Consider the following 15,142-nt stretch of genomic DNA (forward strand, 5'->3'; position numbering starts at 1 on the left):
CCCCCCCCCCCCCCCCCCCCCACACACATCAAGTCAAGAGCATATTGTCAGCACTGGGGGCGGAGCACCCCTAAAAGGGAATAGTCTAGAATCGCCCCTGATGTAAGTTTACATGATTTTAGATCATGATCTAAAGTGGGTCAGTCTGAGGCATGAAACTCCAGAGTCCCACCCGGGCCCTGAGTTTGGGCATGCCATGGCTAAAGTTTTTTTCAGAAGCTTGGTTGTTTTTTTTCCATTCAACTTTTATTTATACAGGTTAATCCCATTGAGCCTCGGGGACTCGAACAAGAGAAAAAGACATTTGTTCTTCTTAATAACTCAATTTAAAAACGCCCTTTTACTCTTTTTGTTCAACTTTCCAGTTTTGACGAAGCAGCTTGAGCCAAGCTCGTGCAACGCGAATCGATCCGCCTATTAACGAGCACGTGGGCGTGTTGTGGCGTGCGCACGTGCAAACGTTTAAAACCCGCGGACGCACAGCTCTGTAATCCGTGCAGCCAAACGGAGCCGTGTTCAGTTCGGGCCTTGCTGTTCGCAGCGTGTTTCATGTCCGCAGCTCGTGAACGGTTCTCGTGTCCCTCACAGGCAGGTGAAAAATGCTGCAGGACGCCTTCGGGTGCGTCGTGGCGAACAGGTTCGGGGACCTCCTGGACGACGACGCAGCCGATCCGTTCGACCTGATGAGCGAGGTGGAGCTGGAGAAGGAGAGAAGGAAGAAGAAGAAGCAGCAGCAGAAGGAGGAGGAGGAGGAGGAGAGGAGGAGCAGGCAGCAGAAGAAGCCCGGCCTGAAGGAGTCCCAGCGGAACAGACGAGCCCCGGTCGCTTCGGAGGTCCAGAACCCGGTTCCAGGTGAGCTGGACCGAGTCCATCACTGCGACCCAGTCGGTGCAGGAGGTTCTGGACTGAGTCAGCTGCTGATGATGCAGAGTCAGCACGTGCGTTTCTCTGCAGGAGCAGACTGGATGTGAACAAACCAACTTTCCTGTCGAATACCAACCATTCAGGGAAAAAACAGTTTAATGTCTTAAGTGTTAGAAAAACATTTATTTGACCTAAAGGTGGGTTTAATAGAGCAAACGGGGATTTAAGTGTTCAAAAGTAGAAAAAAAAGTCTAGATATGGCTTTACAAAGTATTGCAAAAAAAATAAAGAAGCTTATTTTCATCTTTTCCTTGAGTCACCCTTCTCCATCTTCCTCCGTCTTCACCTCCATGTCCTCTCTTCATCCATATATCTCCTCTTTGTCTTTTTCCTGGCAAGCACATTGAATAAATCCTTCTTAAATTGACTGGTTAGTTCTCTTAAAAAATAAAATAAAAGTAATTCAAGGTGGGGATGCATTAACTTGCATTGTGTCCTCAGTGAACAAGCAGCAGGCAGTGATTGAGAGAGATGGAAGATATGAGGCCCCGAGGAACACGAGAAGAGCTGCTGCCGGCCAACGAAGAGCCAACCAGGACGAGCCACCTCTGGAGTTCTCTGTCCCCAAGTATGTATGGTGGAGAATTCTGCTCCAATGATTAAGCTGTGTGCATATAAAGAAGTTTGTTTTACTGCATTTAGTCAAGTTTCTTTCGTCTGTGTTCTGGAAAGAAATGTTTTTCTGTATAGTAGCACTTTATAATTCTTTTTTGTCATCTTCCAAGGTCACTACTCAATTGGGATACAAACAATGAAGCAAGTTAAATCAAGTAGTTTAACATTTTACAATAAAATTATTTTTAGTTATTTATTTTGTTAATATTAAGATGGATGAGTTAGGGTACTACATTATGTAATACAAGTGATGCAAATGTTAAAGCATCATGTACGACACCTTTACAAAAATAAAAACGATAAAGTACAAAATCGCAACCAAAAAGCGCTGAACGAAAAATCAAATTGCAAAGAAATGGCCAATTAGAGCAAGTAAGCTTAACTTGAACAGATGAGTTTGAGTTGTGAAAAAGCTGTTGCCATGCTGCTGCTGTGGATAAAGGGGATGTTGGGTTGTTTGTGAACCGATTTGCAAATGTGAAGGCTGTGTTGACTTAAGTGTTCGCTTATCATTAATCTTAGATAAATGTCTTTTTATAATTTACTGCTTGTCATTAACGGATTTCGATAATCTGAGCGTTCAAAATTTGCTGTGAATCTAGAAAAAACTGTTGACTTGCATTGCATTTTAATCCCCTTTGAACCCTTAACCTCATGATGTGACGTTTATATCAAGATTTTACAAAATTATATACAGTAGTCCCTCGCTACTTCATGGTTCGCGGATTCACTATATTGCGGTTTTTCCAAGTAAGATTGGACATGACACAATTGGCTGATGGATGAGCCGTGGATTGTTTATTTAAAATAAAGTGTTTTTGCACCTGTGTGCAGCCCACATGTGCAGGGGGAAGCTCCCTCCTGCAGCCTGTCATGATCTCCACTCTCTGCCACACACTTCTCGTGCTGTATCGGCTTTGTGAAGGGTTAACCCTTTGCTGTCCAAATGCACCGATAGACTTTTGTCTTCCATTTTATAATTCAAAGTATATCGTGTCATAAAATCATCATAATCACAAAATATGTGTTGGGTTATTTTAAATTATTTTAGAACTACCATGTTCAGTTGTTTCAGTGCAATTGATCAAGAAGTACATTTCTGCTCCGTGCAGCAGAACTGCTACCCTTCTCTACAATTTAAATTCAAGTACTGTAACATTTTAAATAAATAATCCATGCTGCATGGATTGTTAACTTAAAATATAAAAGTATTTAAAAAAAAATTTTTTAATTTATTTACACAAGGTGGGAGATTTGGAGTAACAGGCGATGAGTGCGATTGCATCCTGACACATTTACCGGCACATGCAAATAAAGGTGTAACATGCATCAATTTTACATTGATATATTGATTAAATGATTAATTTTGCCACAATATAATTGAATCAGTAAACAGATTCATGTCCTCTTTAAAATACGCTTTTATTTTGAAATTCCCGAGGAACGTCTGTCACCATTTCCGTGCGCGGCTGCGCTCTGCGGCCGTCTCAGCAACATGGCAGACGAGGCAGAAAACGCAGATAATGAAATTCACACTCCTGCTGGATTTAAATCAAAACTGTGGAAATATTTTAGATTCCAACAGGAGGACGGCTCAACAGACAAAACTCATGACGTATACAACAGGTGACTGTGTGAGTTAAAATACTCGGGGAAATGCAACAAATTTGTCCGTTCACCTGAAGAAGAAACACGGCATTGACAGAAATGTTACGTAAGCTCAAGATCTATTTTTTCTTTATAACTAAAAGGTAACAGGACACTTAAGTTAACTGGTTTAAAAAAAATGCACTTAAACATGAGAAATGTGAGACGATACTGAACAGGTCCTTTATTTTTATTTTTTCCTTAAGAAAAAACGTTTTCTTATTTAAGTGCCTGTAATAACAGAAATGAAATGGTTAAATCATTTCTGAATTGTTCTTGCAAATGTATTTTTGATATCTCAATATATCGATCGCAGACGTGAACTGAATCGAATCAAAATCGTATCGTGACGGACTTTGTGATCGAGAAAAATCGTATCGTCATACAAACAAATCAATATCTCATATTGTGGTAAAGCTGGTGATTTACACCCCTACCTGCAAACATGACAAAGTTTACCGTACTTGGACTACTGTCTCCCTACTTGCGGTTTTTCACTTATCGTGGGGGGGACATGGTACGAAAGACCCGCACTAAACGAGGAACTACTGTATTGTACTCCATAATTTCACTGTTTTTGTGCCTAGTTTGTTTTTAATAATTGCAGCATGTACATTTACTTGTACATATGTATATATTGCATGTGCTTTAGTTTTTAGGCAGCCGTGACAGTTTTCCCCATCAGCGTTTGAAAGTTTTCTTGGCAGTAGGGTTTAAATTTATAAAATAGTTACTGTAATTTGTATTTCTCTGACTGCCAGGTCCTCCTATGATGACTCGGACTTCGGTGGCAGAGGGGGGATCAGAGGTAGAAGAGGAACAAGAGGTGGGGGACACACAAGGAACTCTGACAACTTTTACCAGCGAGGCAAGAGAGAGTATGATCGGCACGATGGAACGTAAGCGTCTTTGTCCAAGTATGGATTTTAAAAGCTTTTCTTGATGTGGATAATCAGTTATAATGTAATAATTTCAGGGGTATCTCTACAGAGGAAAAGAGAGGAGGAAGAGGACCGTGGAACTGGGGCTCTGTTGGGGAAGCTGCAAGGTCCGCCAACTTCAGCGTGGAAGTGACAACTTGTTTACTTCAATACAATGATAAGTTTGTTTGATTTCTGAAGTGAGCTGATGGAGACGTCTGATGCTGCTGTCAAATCCGAGGAGCCCCAAATGCCTTTGGAGGAGAATCCAAATCAGTGAGTTTTCCGTGAACGTGTTCTTGAAAATTAATACGTAAAAAAAAAAAAAAAAAAAGGAAACGAATGACGTGAAAATGCAATGCGTGCCAGTACTGCAATACATTTTGCCATCTCTGTTAATGATTTAGAGTGACGGACGAGGACAATGAGATGGTGGTCCAGGTTGCCATGGAGATGACCCTGGATGAGTGGAAGTCTATCCAGGAGATGAGTCGTTCCAAAGCGGAGTTTAATATCCGCAAAGCGCAAGACAAGATCCCTTCCAAAGCAAAGGTCATCCACCAGTCTAAATATCTGGAGGTAAGTGGAATTTAAATGAATGTTGCAAATCGCATCTCACGAGGGACTTTTTTTTTTTTTTAAATACACAGAAAGAGCCTGAAATTATTTACAAATATGGCTTAAAGATAGTTGGGCGAGTAGATGTAGCTGTGTAAGGGAATGACTAGTCTGTAGACCGTGGTCAGATTTCACTGGAGAATAAGGGATGAACTGTACCATAATCTGAAAACCAAGCTAACCAATTTTCTAGAATGGGTCACGAGGGACGTGAAAATCTACTACTGGGAAATTTTGTTATACTTACTGGTGTTTTAATTCATATTCAAATGTAATACTGGGGTGGACTGACTGGAGGGATTATGCATCTGCTCCAACCTCTGAGCACCTTGGGTTACCCCTGGAGCTGAGCTGGAAAGTGTTGCTGGGAATTGAGATGACAGACAAGAGGCAGAAAATGGACCTTTTCACTTACTACTAGGGGTGCACCGATTGCATTTTCTGGTCGATCACGATTTTCTAAAAAGTGTGACCTGCCAATTCCGATTTTGGCCGATACAGATTTATTTTTTTTAAGCAACACTGTCAGGTGTTATAAGGTCACAATGCACCTTCAATTTTCAGTGTTATTTTATTGAAAATAATACCCTTGAACAATATACTAGAAACGATACACTTTTTTTTTTTAATTGGCCATGAGGTAGTGCTCTGAAATATAAATGAAGTTTAGACGAGTGTTGTTAAAACTAAAAAAAAAAAAATCTGTTAAATCGGTTTCTCATGCAAGTATCTGCTGATTTCCCCAAATTAAGGAAATCGGGGCCGATTTATCGGTACACCCCTAGTTACATGTATAAACTCTATAGACACCATGCCAGAAGTGCATTCATAGTTACTCCCTGTATTCAAGGTCTACATTTAACTCTAGTTTTTTGGTCCTTTTTTTCCTCTTGCTTTTTAAAAATTGACTTGTATACAAACATATCTATAAAATTTTATCGGCAATTTACATTGAGAACAAAATGTCCTCAAAGTGCAACGTTGCCAGGTGTCAAATGACTGCCACAGGATCAATGCAATAAGTTGGCGCAAAGCAGAGACGTCAAATGTAAGAATTTCTCATTGGACAAGGAGGCCAGTCTGTGATGGGAACAAATATACACAAATGACAAAATATGAATTGGATGTTAAAGAATCGGACGTAGGCATGAATCTATCAAGACCACAATGCATTGCAAATTACTTTGAGTACGTAACTTGGCAACGGAAAAATGGATGGGGTGGAAACAAGTCTTAGAAAATGAACAGTGATAACTGTAGGTGAGCATCCATATCTTATCTAACTGGGGTTTCCACAGAAGGTGTTTGTTGAAACTCTAAATGTTTGGGGGTTCACGGTTCAACAAAGAGTTGCAAGATTGTGTGAATACTACCGGTAAATGCTTTATACAAGTTACTTTAATGTGCATTTTTTATCTGAACGTTTTCTTTATTTTCTGATTTACGTTCAACCAATTCTGCGTGTCTGTTGCCATTAATGGGGTATTATCATTTTAGATGCCAACCTGATAAATTACCGGTAAATGGAGCCTATAGATCACATGCCACCTAATATGATTTATTTTATAAATATTTGTATATTTTGAATGGTTTTCAATGCCAAAATATTTAAGCACTGGTCTATAACTGGCACTCGCTTCATATTTTCAGAACTCTAAGGAGATTGTGGAGATGGAGGACGACGGGAACTTCCTCCGTAGGTCTGTGAATGACATCACCACCCGCTTGGACATCAATTTTGGGAATCTTGGACGCCCAAGCCGAGGAGGCAGAGGAAGGGGAGCACGGGGTGGTCAAAACTTTTGCTCCGAGAGAGCCAAGCCCACATTTGACAAGGTATGTTAACTTCCACAGACCTCTGACTAGTACTTAATGTGTTATCCAGAAAAAAGTGGTGCAATCAATAGTTCTGCTATAGCAGAATGATGCATTATTGCCTATTGGCATTTTTTTTTTCGGGAACATCAATGCGTTCTGATTGTTTTCTGATTAGGAGGAAGATCTGGCACCTAATCCAGATGATCCAGAAGACTTCCCTGCACTGTCAGCAGGAAAGTAATGGATACACTCACCTTCTACTTCAAATGGTTCACGTTTCAGTTTGAGTTTCTGTTGTATTGCATGCACTGTTCAATAATAAAGGCTTTTTGCAAGGTAGTTTGGTGACTAGGGAAATATCTCATCCTAAACCAAAGATTTCTGGTTGGCAATTTCATCTTGATCAATATAACTCCATATTTTTCAGCACCGAAAAGCATGTAAAACCACAAGTCAATGATTTTAAGTGCAAGTTTATATAAAAAAAAATCTTTTGGATTATCAACAAAGTTAAACAGAACCCTGTAAGGACTGTTTTTATGGCATGATTTTAACAGTACAAAATATTTACAAAATACAAACTTTGTATAATGTTTACATATGAACAGCTTTAAAGTACTGAAGCTGAAACGATAAATGAATAGTACAAATAGGATATTGCATGGCAGTACAAGTGCACACATTATTTTTAATACATATTTAAAGGGCTCCCACTGTTGCTCCTCTTGCAAATGGGGCATAAAGTACATTTTTACCGGTACTTCAAATTCTAGACCAGCTCCAGCTATAGATTTCTTTTTTTAAAAACCCATTAAAGCTAAAATCTAAATGTTTGCACTTCTTAGAATCTCTTGATTTTTAAACATTACATGTTAGTAGTTTAATCTGACGTTTGCTACTGCATGCGTCACAAAGTACAAAACTAGATTCAAACAGTTCATTTCATGATGCAGAGTTGAAAAATATAAAATCCACTTTTAGTGACTTGGTTAAGATTTGTGCTGGCCTTTTAAAAAAGAATTGATAAAAATGAGTTGTATATCTGAACACGTTGGATGACGTCAGAATTCCCAGATCCACAAGCTTATCGAAGGAGAGGAGCTCTAGCTTTGGGTATGGAGTGACTGGAAAAAAGGGGAAACAAACAAAAACAAAAATCAGTGACGCTGTGAATTTGCTCTGCATGTAATTGCTATGTTTCCCACAATTTTTAAGAAGCAAAATGATATTTTTTTTTTTTCAAACGGTAAATGTTAAAGTGAAAAGGTATAGATACCATAATCTGGAAAATCTAATTGATTGTAAAGAGCTGCGAGCTTTACGTCCTCGGGAGACAGTGCATCTGTTGCATGTAAGAAATAAAGATGGAAAGATTTGAGCATTACAGACGAGTACACATAAAGAACGCCCGAAACACTAGAGTGGTGTCCAAAGGCAGATCACACAGTGAGCAGCAGGATCCAGAAGAGCTATAAGCCAGTCATACTCCAGAAGATGCTGTTGAAGGACCAGCAAGAAAAAAGGAGCAGAGACTGAGGCAGTTCAAGGTAAGAACACAGCATCCTAATAAGTTGAGACTGGAAACTATGCGACAATATACAGATGTTGTGTATGGAAATATAAGGGAGACTGAGCACACTGAGCCTCAAAACCTTAGACGGAATTTACATGAGAATTTGACTCGAAGGATCCCATGGCTGCTAAAACCCAAATAATTAAAATAGTTTGGCACCTCGGATCAAAATTTCTGTTTAAAATTAACAGCTAAGTAAATAAGGTATGACCAAATTAAAAAAAATGTATATTTTGTGTACATGTCACTGCTTATAAAATACTTTAGTAGAAGCTAAGCCTTGTAGGCATCTAGGACGGGTCTGCAACCTGCAGCTCTTTCAAGCTTTGACCAAAACTACCATCAAACTGAATTGTATTGGTGGTTCTACAAACAACAACAAAAGTACTAGTTTTAGCTGTTTTCTTTTGCAAATACTCGCTTTGACTTTTGCTTTATTTCAATACTTGTTTCCACAATAAATAAATAATACATAGGTCTGTAGTTCATGAGATTTTTTTTATTTAAAAACTATTTTCCCCCTCTGTACAAGAATCTGATCTTTTCATGTATTACATTGTAAAAGTCTGTCTATATAGATGTAGATATAGATAGATATAAAAAAATAATAATCATATTTTAGCTTTGTCACCCCTACTGGCCAGTGGCCACAAGTCGTCTCCAACAAAACTGAAGTGGCTCATGGGCCACTAGTTGATAATCACAGTTGTAGCAGGTTGTTGCAGCTCTGAACACTTAATTTAGTGAATGAAGTGTAAAAATGGCTCTTTTGATCATAAACGTTGCAAACCTCTGATCTAGAACTTTATTCTTGCAAATGACAGAGAAATTTTTGCGGTGTTTTGCATATAGTCCCTATTCAAGTTTTTTTTGTAGTCTATTCTATGTTTTAGTTGTCAGTATTTTTAACAATCACATTAGAAGTTGTTTTTGACAAGGTTGTGTTTGTAAGTTGTATTTTCATAAAGATAAAATGTATGGGAGATCAGTATTTTAAAAAATTTTAAATTTACATTTGCACTGTAAACATGTTAAAAGTTTTAAGTGCAACTTCGGCACGTGCCCCTCCTGTCATTAATTATTTCTTCTTAATCTTCTTCTTTGATGTTGAAAGATAACACGCCTTTTCATTTTTTACTCTGTTACACCATAAATGAAATTTTGAATGGAGGAACCCAACCATTCCTGCTTTTTAAAAAAATATCAAGTGTTTGTCCTCTCTTTTTGTAAATGCAGTCCCAAGTTCTGTCTCGGTGTGTGTCTAAAGGAGCTTGCCTGCAGGTGGCCCCATGTTGTGTTAAAGTTGATGAGGGGGCCTTTGTCTCTATGGCTGCCACATGGCTCACAACACATTGGATCACTGCTGCCAGTCACGACATGCAAGTTGCCTAGAGATCTGACCAGTCTGGTTTGGCACAGGGAGCTGGCAGAGAGAAGGGAAGCTGTTAATTTACCCCACAAAGGAACTATGAGTGGCTTTAGCCTCTTGACTGCTTTTCAGCTGTGTGTCAATACCACATAAAACCCATTCAAAACAACCAGCACGCTTGCTTCCATAAAGTAGTAAACAAGGATAATCTAAATTATTGTTAGCTGTTAAACGAGCTGTCAGCAATGAAATGCATCTGATGTACACACTTAAAAGGTGTCTTCCATCCTGATTTGTTATTTGAGAGTGCGCTTGTGTTAAATTGACTCACTGACCTTCCTCCTACTCCATTAGCTGGCAGCGAGGTTCTGGTCCTCTTCCTGCTCTCTGAGGGGTCAGACAGAGCTAGCGATCCGACGCCGGTCTTGCCACCCTGCACATCGGTCTGAATGATGACCTTGCTGCAGACGAGATGAACATCTATTAGTTTATGCCATGTTTTAAAATTAGTCTGAATGTCTTCATCCTGTGAGCACATTTTACCTAGGGGACTGCGACGACGACCGAGTGTGTATTTTATTCTCTTCCTGTCTGTAAAGACACAATAACATGACTTAAATTTACAAAGCTCATGTATAGAAAGAGAAGAGAGTAGGAAAAGACTAAAGAAATAGGCAGAAAGATATGTTGTTAAATTAGTACTGCATTAAGCATCCAGGTTGGGTTAGTACAGCCAACTACAGCACCAGATCAAGCCAGAGAGGGGCATTATTTAACAAGACTTTACTGTTGAGCAGTTTGAGTCACAACTCCCAAGAAAACACAACTAGCCGAGCATGGAGTTTAGGAATGGCAGGATGATCAGTGTCGTGGTATAAAATCACGTACAGAAAATGGTGATAAAGACAAGTTGAGATTTCTAAAATCTGTCTCTGCTCATCATCTTTAAGCTTGTTATACTGACACAAATGATACATTTTGAACAAGTTTCTAATTTAGATTGGGAATAAAAAAAAAGGAGAGACCAGGGGCTCACTTACAGCATTCTCAGTTAGTTCCAGAAGGAGGGGCAGGACAGGTTTTTTGAGGGGGCTGACGGGCAGCAGAACTCAGTGAAATCCTAACCCGTCTATACAGAAATGCAGGATGGAAGAAGGGAAGCCATACACAATCCACCACAGGGCAAGGCTACACAGGGAGAGCAGCATGGCTACCAGCCATCTGAAAGGAGGACAAATCCAACAAGAGCAAAACAAAAAAACAAAACAAAAAAAAGGAAGGAGAGACAAGAGACGTCTGGGCAGGACACAAAACCTCTGATGTTGTGCTTTTCCACCGGGACTGGATTAGATCAAACCCCCTTCAAACAGCCTTGTATGCAGCAGTGCCAGAAAATAGGTTTTGTTTTCCATTTTGAGGAGTATTTTAAGAAAAGTGTTACTGTGATCTTTTGATTTGTAACATGTTGAAATTATAAATCCATTTAAAGAAATGAAAGTTTTCAAGAAAATAAATTTGAGGAAAAATACACACAAAAATTACAACAAACACTTAGCTGTTGATGGCAGTTTGTCAATATACTGATTTGATTATTATAATTCACTATCTAAAGAGTTCTTGCACATACCTTCATTTTTTTTATATTGATTTCAAAACCTGCAGAAGGTAAAGCTCAGGTGGTCTAAATGTACTGATCCAGTCAGAGAAACAATGGAAAACCAACAGACCATCAACAATGATCCCAGCCCAACATTATCACGTTAGACACAAACACCGATAGAACAGAGGCATGTGCACGCATGCATGTCCAAGGGGTTTTGCGCCTTACGCCATGCATGAAAAGGCAGAAAAGATGAAGGAAAGTGAGGATAAACATTGTTCTGATCGTCCCTGGAATTCACCATGCAGCGCAGTGTTACATCATAAAACAGAGAAGCCAGATGGTCAAGTTAAACTTGAAATTTGATGTTTGTTTTGCAGCACATACACCGATTCAGCTTATGCCCTAAATTGCAAGCAAATCTTTCTACTGCCTCAACTCCCTCTTGAGAATGGACGAGAACCCATTTTCATCCCGTTACCCTCTCAGAAGATCACAGCAATTCTTTTCATGAGAATGAGGATCGGGTGGAATTTATCCATACTTGTAAAGCTACAAATTAAAATGAAACACTATAAATAATGCAAAATAACTACCGTATACAGGTGCTGGTCATACAATTAGAATATCATGAAAAAGTTTATTTCAGTAATTCCATTCAAAAAGTGAAACTTGTATATTATATTCATTCATTACACACAGAACAATATATTTCAAATGTTAGGTTTTTTATGTTGATGATTATAACTGACAATAATGAAAACCCCAAATTCAGTATCTCAGAAAATTAGAATATTACTTGAGAGTAGTAATAAAAAAAATAAAAAAATAAAAATTTTTTTTTTTAGAAATGTTGACCAACCGAAAAGTCTGAACATGAAAAGTACAAGCATGTACATCATCAATACTTAGTTGGGGCTCCTTTTGCCTGCATGACTGCAGTAATGCAGCGTGGCATGGAGTCGATCAGTCTGTGGCACTGCTCAGGTGTTATGAGAGCCCAGGTTGCTCTGATAGTGGCCTTCAGCTCTTCTGAATTGTTGGGTCTGGCGTATTGCATCTTCCTCTTCACAATACTTCATAGATTTTCTATGGGGTTAAGATCAGGCGAGTTTTCTGGCCAATTAAGAGCAGGGATACCATGGTCCTTAAACCAGGTACTGCTAGCTTTGGCATTGTGTGCAGGTGCCAAGTCCTGTTGGAAACTGAAATCTGCATCTCCATAAAGTTGGTCAGCAGCAGGAAGCATGAAGTGCTCCAAAACTTCCTTGTAGGTGGCTGCGTTGACCTTGGACCTCAAAAAACACAGTGGACCAACACCCGCAGACGGCTGCGTTGACCTTGGACCACAGAAAACACAGTGGACCAACACCCGCAGATATAGCACCACAAACCATCACTGACTGTGGAAACTTGACACTGGACCTCAAGTAACATGGATTCTGTGCCTCTCCTCTCTTCCTCCAGACTCTGGGACCTTGATTTCCAAAGGGAATGCAAAATTGACTTTCATCAGAGAACATAACTTTGGACCACTCAGCAGCAGCCCCAGGCGAGATGCTTCTGACGGTGTCTCTTGTTCAAGAGTGGCTTGACACAAGGAATGCAACAGCTGAAACCCATGTCTTGCATACATCTGTGCGTGGTGGTTCTTGAAGCACTGACCCTAGCTGCAGTCCATTCTTTGTGAATCTCCTCCACATTTTGGAATGGGTTTTGTTTCACAATCCTCTCCAGGGTGCAGTTATCCCTATTGCTTGTACACTTTTTTTCTACCATATATTTCCTTCCCTTTGCCTCTCTATTATGTGCTTGGACACAGAGCTCTGTGAACAGCCAGACTCTTTAGCAATGACCTTTTATGGCTTGCCTTCCTTGTGCAAGGTGTCAATGGTCGTCTTTTGGACAAGTCTGTCAAGTCAGCAGTCTTCCCCATGATTGTGTAGCCTACAGAACTACACAGAGAAACCATTTAAAGCATTTCAGGTGTTCTGAGTTAATTAGCTGATTAGAGTGTGGCATCAGGTGTCTTCAATATTGAACCTTTTTGCAATATTCTAATTTTCTGAGATACTGAATTTGGGGTTTTCATTAGTTGTCAGTTATAATCATCAACATTAAAAGAAATAAACATTTGAAATGTATCAGTGTGTGTGTAATGAATGAATATAATATACAGGTTTTTCTTTTTGAATGGAATTACTGAAATAAATCAACTTTTTCATGATATTCAAATTTTATGACCAGCACCTGTACATAAAAAAAGCATTTGTAGTCTAAATACTGAAGCTGGCAAAGTACCTACAGCACAAAAAGAAAATCTCAAGTCTCACTTAATATTTTTCTTACTTAGTGCCATGTCAGTAGTGCAAGCCAAGAACCAAAACATTCATTTCAACGAATCCGGATCTTATTCCAAACCCTGATTAGTTGAACAATTAAAAGTGCAGTGGCCTTAACTTGAGAAAATATCTTAGATAAACCATAACATCAAAGCAGAACAGTTTGCCGTGTTCATGAAGCAAATAATAAAGGCGTGTAAATGTAATGCATCTGCTAAATGCACATCCACTTCACACCATAGTCATACAAAAAAAAAAAAAAAAAAGGAGAAACAAAGAAACAGGACAACTTCAAAATCAGCCACATCGTTAGCCATACCATTAATTGGCACGGCAACCACTTCTACAGGAAGAGGATGTAAGCTGGAAAGGAAGTGACATGCACTTACCTCCTTCATACAAAACCTCACATCCTCTCTCTGTTTTCCTCTCCCCCACTATATCTCTGGCTATCTTTTGAATGGCAGGCAGCACATCGGCCACGCCGTGCCCATGAGGCTGCAGCAGAACACTACCACCTGCCTGACATGGGACAACAAAAGCCAAAGCCTTATGGGTACACAGGCAGAGGCCAGTCAACCATCTACAGCCATGCTGACACTCAGACTTCCACAGCCTGATTTATGTGGGCACAAATTATGTGGACTTTACAAAGATTAAAAAAAAAAAAAAACCCTAATAATAATTGAAGGAAAATTATTTTAATACTTTCTGATCAGCAGTGGGTTAGCATTAGCACTTTAGCACAGCATAAAGCTAATTAAAAATATGCTACAATTGTTCATATTTATCTAAGCTCGTTCTGTGTACACAAAACACCAGAAAAAATACATGACATCATTTCACTACAACAGCCTACGATTAGCTATACTTTATCCATGAATCACAAGTTTGGCTTTTCCAATTGGTTTCTAGTTTAAACAGTGTCTAGACTTCAAGCACACATTCCTCTGCTGCAGAGCTGAGAATACTCATTTAATGTTTAACCACAGAATTTTATGCTCCTATGCACTATTTAAAGGACAATTTTCAAGCTTTAGAAACCATGCGCTCATGTTTTCACTGTCATATAAACTGATACTAATTAGGATCTGAGGTCTGTTTCATTGTTTACGTTCTTCCATCTTAACACATAATCAATTTTGGTTGGCAGATGTATAAACCACAATGCCACCTGGACGCTTAGGGAGCCATTTTGAAGCCTAGAGTTGAGCACAGACCCGTACCAACATTGTTTTATTAGTACCAGACATTAAAAACAATGGGAGGGTTAGCATGTGCACAGATGAAATCACGCGCATGCACAAGATAGCAATTGGCCTTTTACAATTTGAATCTTTAATTTACACTGCGTGGCACTGAATCTTTTTAAACAAGTGTTTAAAGTTCAGTTTCAACAACTGCCAACTAAGTGTTTCTCAGCAACACATGCTTATTTTATTAAAACAATAAATACTATTCGATTGTCTTTTTACGGTGATTTTCCATTTCAGTGCTTATCTAAACGTGTTCTCTCAGCTGTATCGATTATACTTTATATTCCAAAGTCTTCTATTGACTGAACGAGAGGCGGCCAAGTTACACAGCACACACTGTGACCTGATAACCTAGTGACCAGGTGACCAGAAAGACAAATTTAACGTGGTTAATAATTACAACAAAAAAGGTTGAATCATGTCATCTGGACTTCGTTTTTTTGTTAAAAAGAAACGTTTC

At 39.1% G+C, this 15,142-nt stretch overlaps 2 protein-coding genes across 3 annotated transcripts in view; one reads left to right on the plus strand and one right to left on the minus strand.

The window, feature by feature from the left end:
* Positions 1–476: 476 nt before the first annotated feature.
* On the plus strand, positions 477–6,843 carry LOC119413911 (intracellular hyaluronan-binding protein 4). The gene is made up of 8 exons (XM_037680979.1): positions 477–852; positions 1,366–1,492; positions 3,948–4,085; positions 4,163–4,234; positions 4,308–4,382; positions 4,514–4,685; positions 6,375–6,560; positions 6,718–6,843. The coding sequence occupies exons 1-8, from the start codon at positions 600–602 to the stop codon at positions 6,781–6,783; spliced, it is 1,089 nt and encodes a 362-aa protein (XP_037536907.1). The 5' UTR covers positions 477–599; the 3' UTR covers positions 6,784–6,843.
* A 397-nt stretch (positions 6,844–7,240) lies between these two features.
* The window catches only part of cdc14b (cell division cycle 14B), a 14,116-nt gene continuing 6,214 nt past the window's right edge, over positions 7,241–15,142 (minus strand). Inside the window, exons 12-16 of one of the 2 annotated variants that reach the window (XM_037680977.1) lie at positions 10,028–10,075; positions 9,820–9,945; positions 9,391–9,538; positions 7,819–7,884; positions 7,241–7,666 (exon numbers count right to left, since the gene is read on the minus strand). In XM_037680977.1, coding sequence (XP_037536905.1) covers positions 7,861–7,884; positions 9,391–9,538; positions 9,820–9,945; positions 10,028–10,075 — 346 coding nt within the window. In that variant the 3' untranslated portion in view covers positions 7,241–7,666; positions 7,819–7,860. Of the gene's footprint in view, positions 7,667–7,818; positions 7,885–9,390; positions 9,539–9,819; positions 9,946–10,027; positions 10,076–10,549; positions 10,706–15,142 lie in introns of those variants that run through there. The other variant, XM_037680978.1, reaches the window with a different exon arrangement.

Source organism: Nematolebias whitei, chromosome 8 (genome assembly GCF_014905685.2).
Source record: "Nematolebias whitei isolate Nwh7 chromosome 8, NemWhi1, whole genome shotgun sequence".
NCBI classification, from domain to species: Eukaryota; Metazoa; Chordata; class Actinopteri; order Cyprinodontiformes; family Rivulidae; genus Nematolebias; species Nematolebias whitei.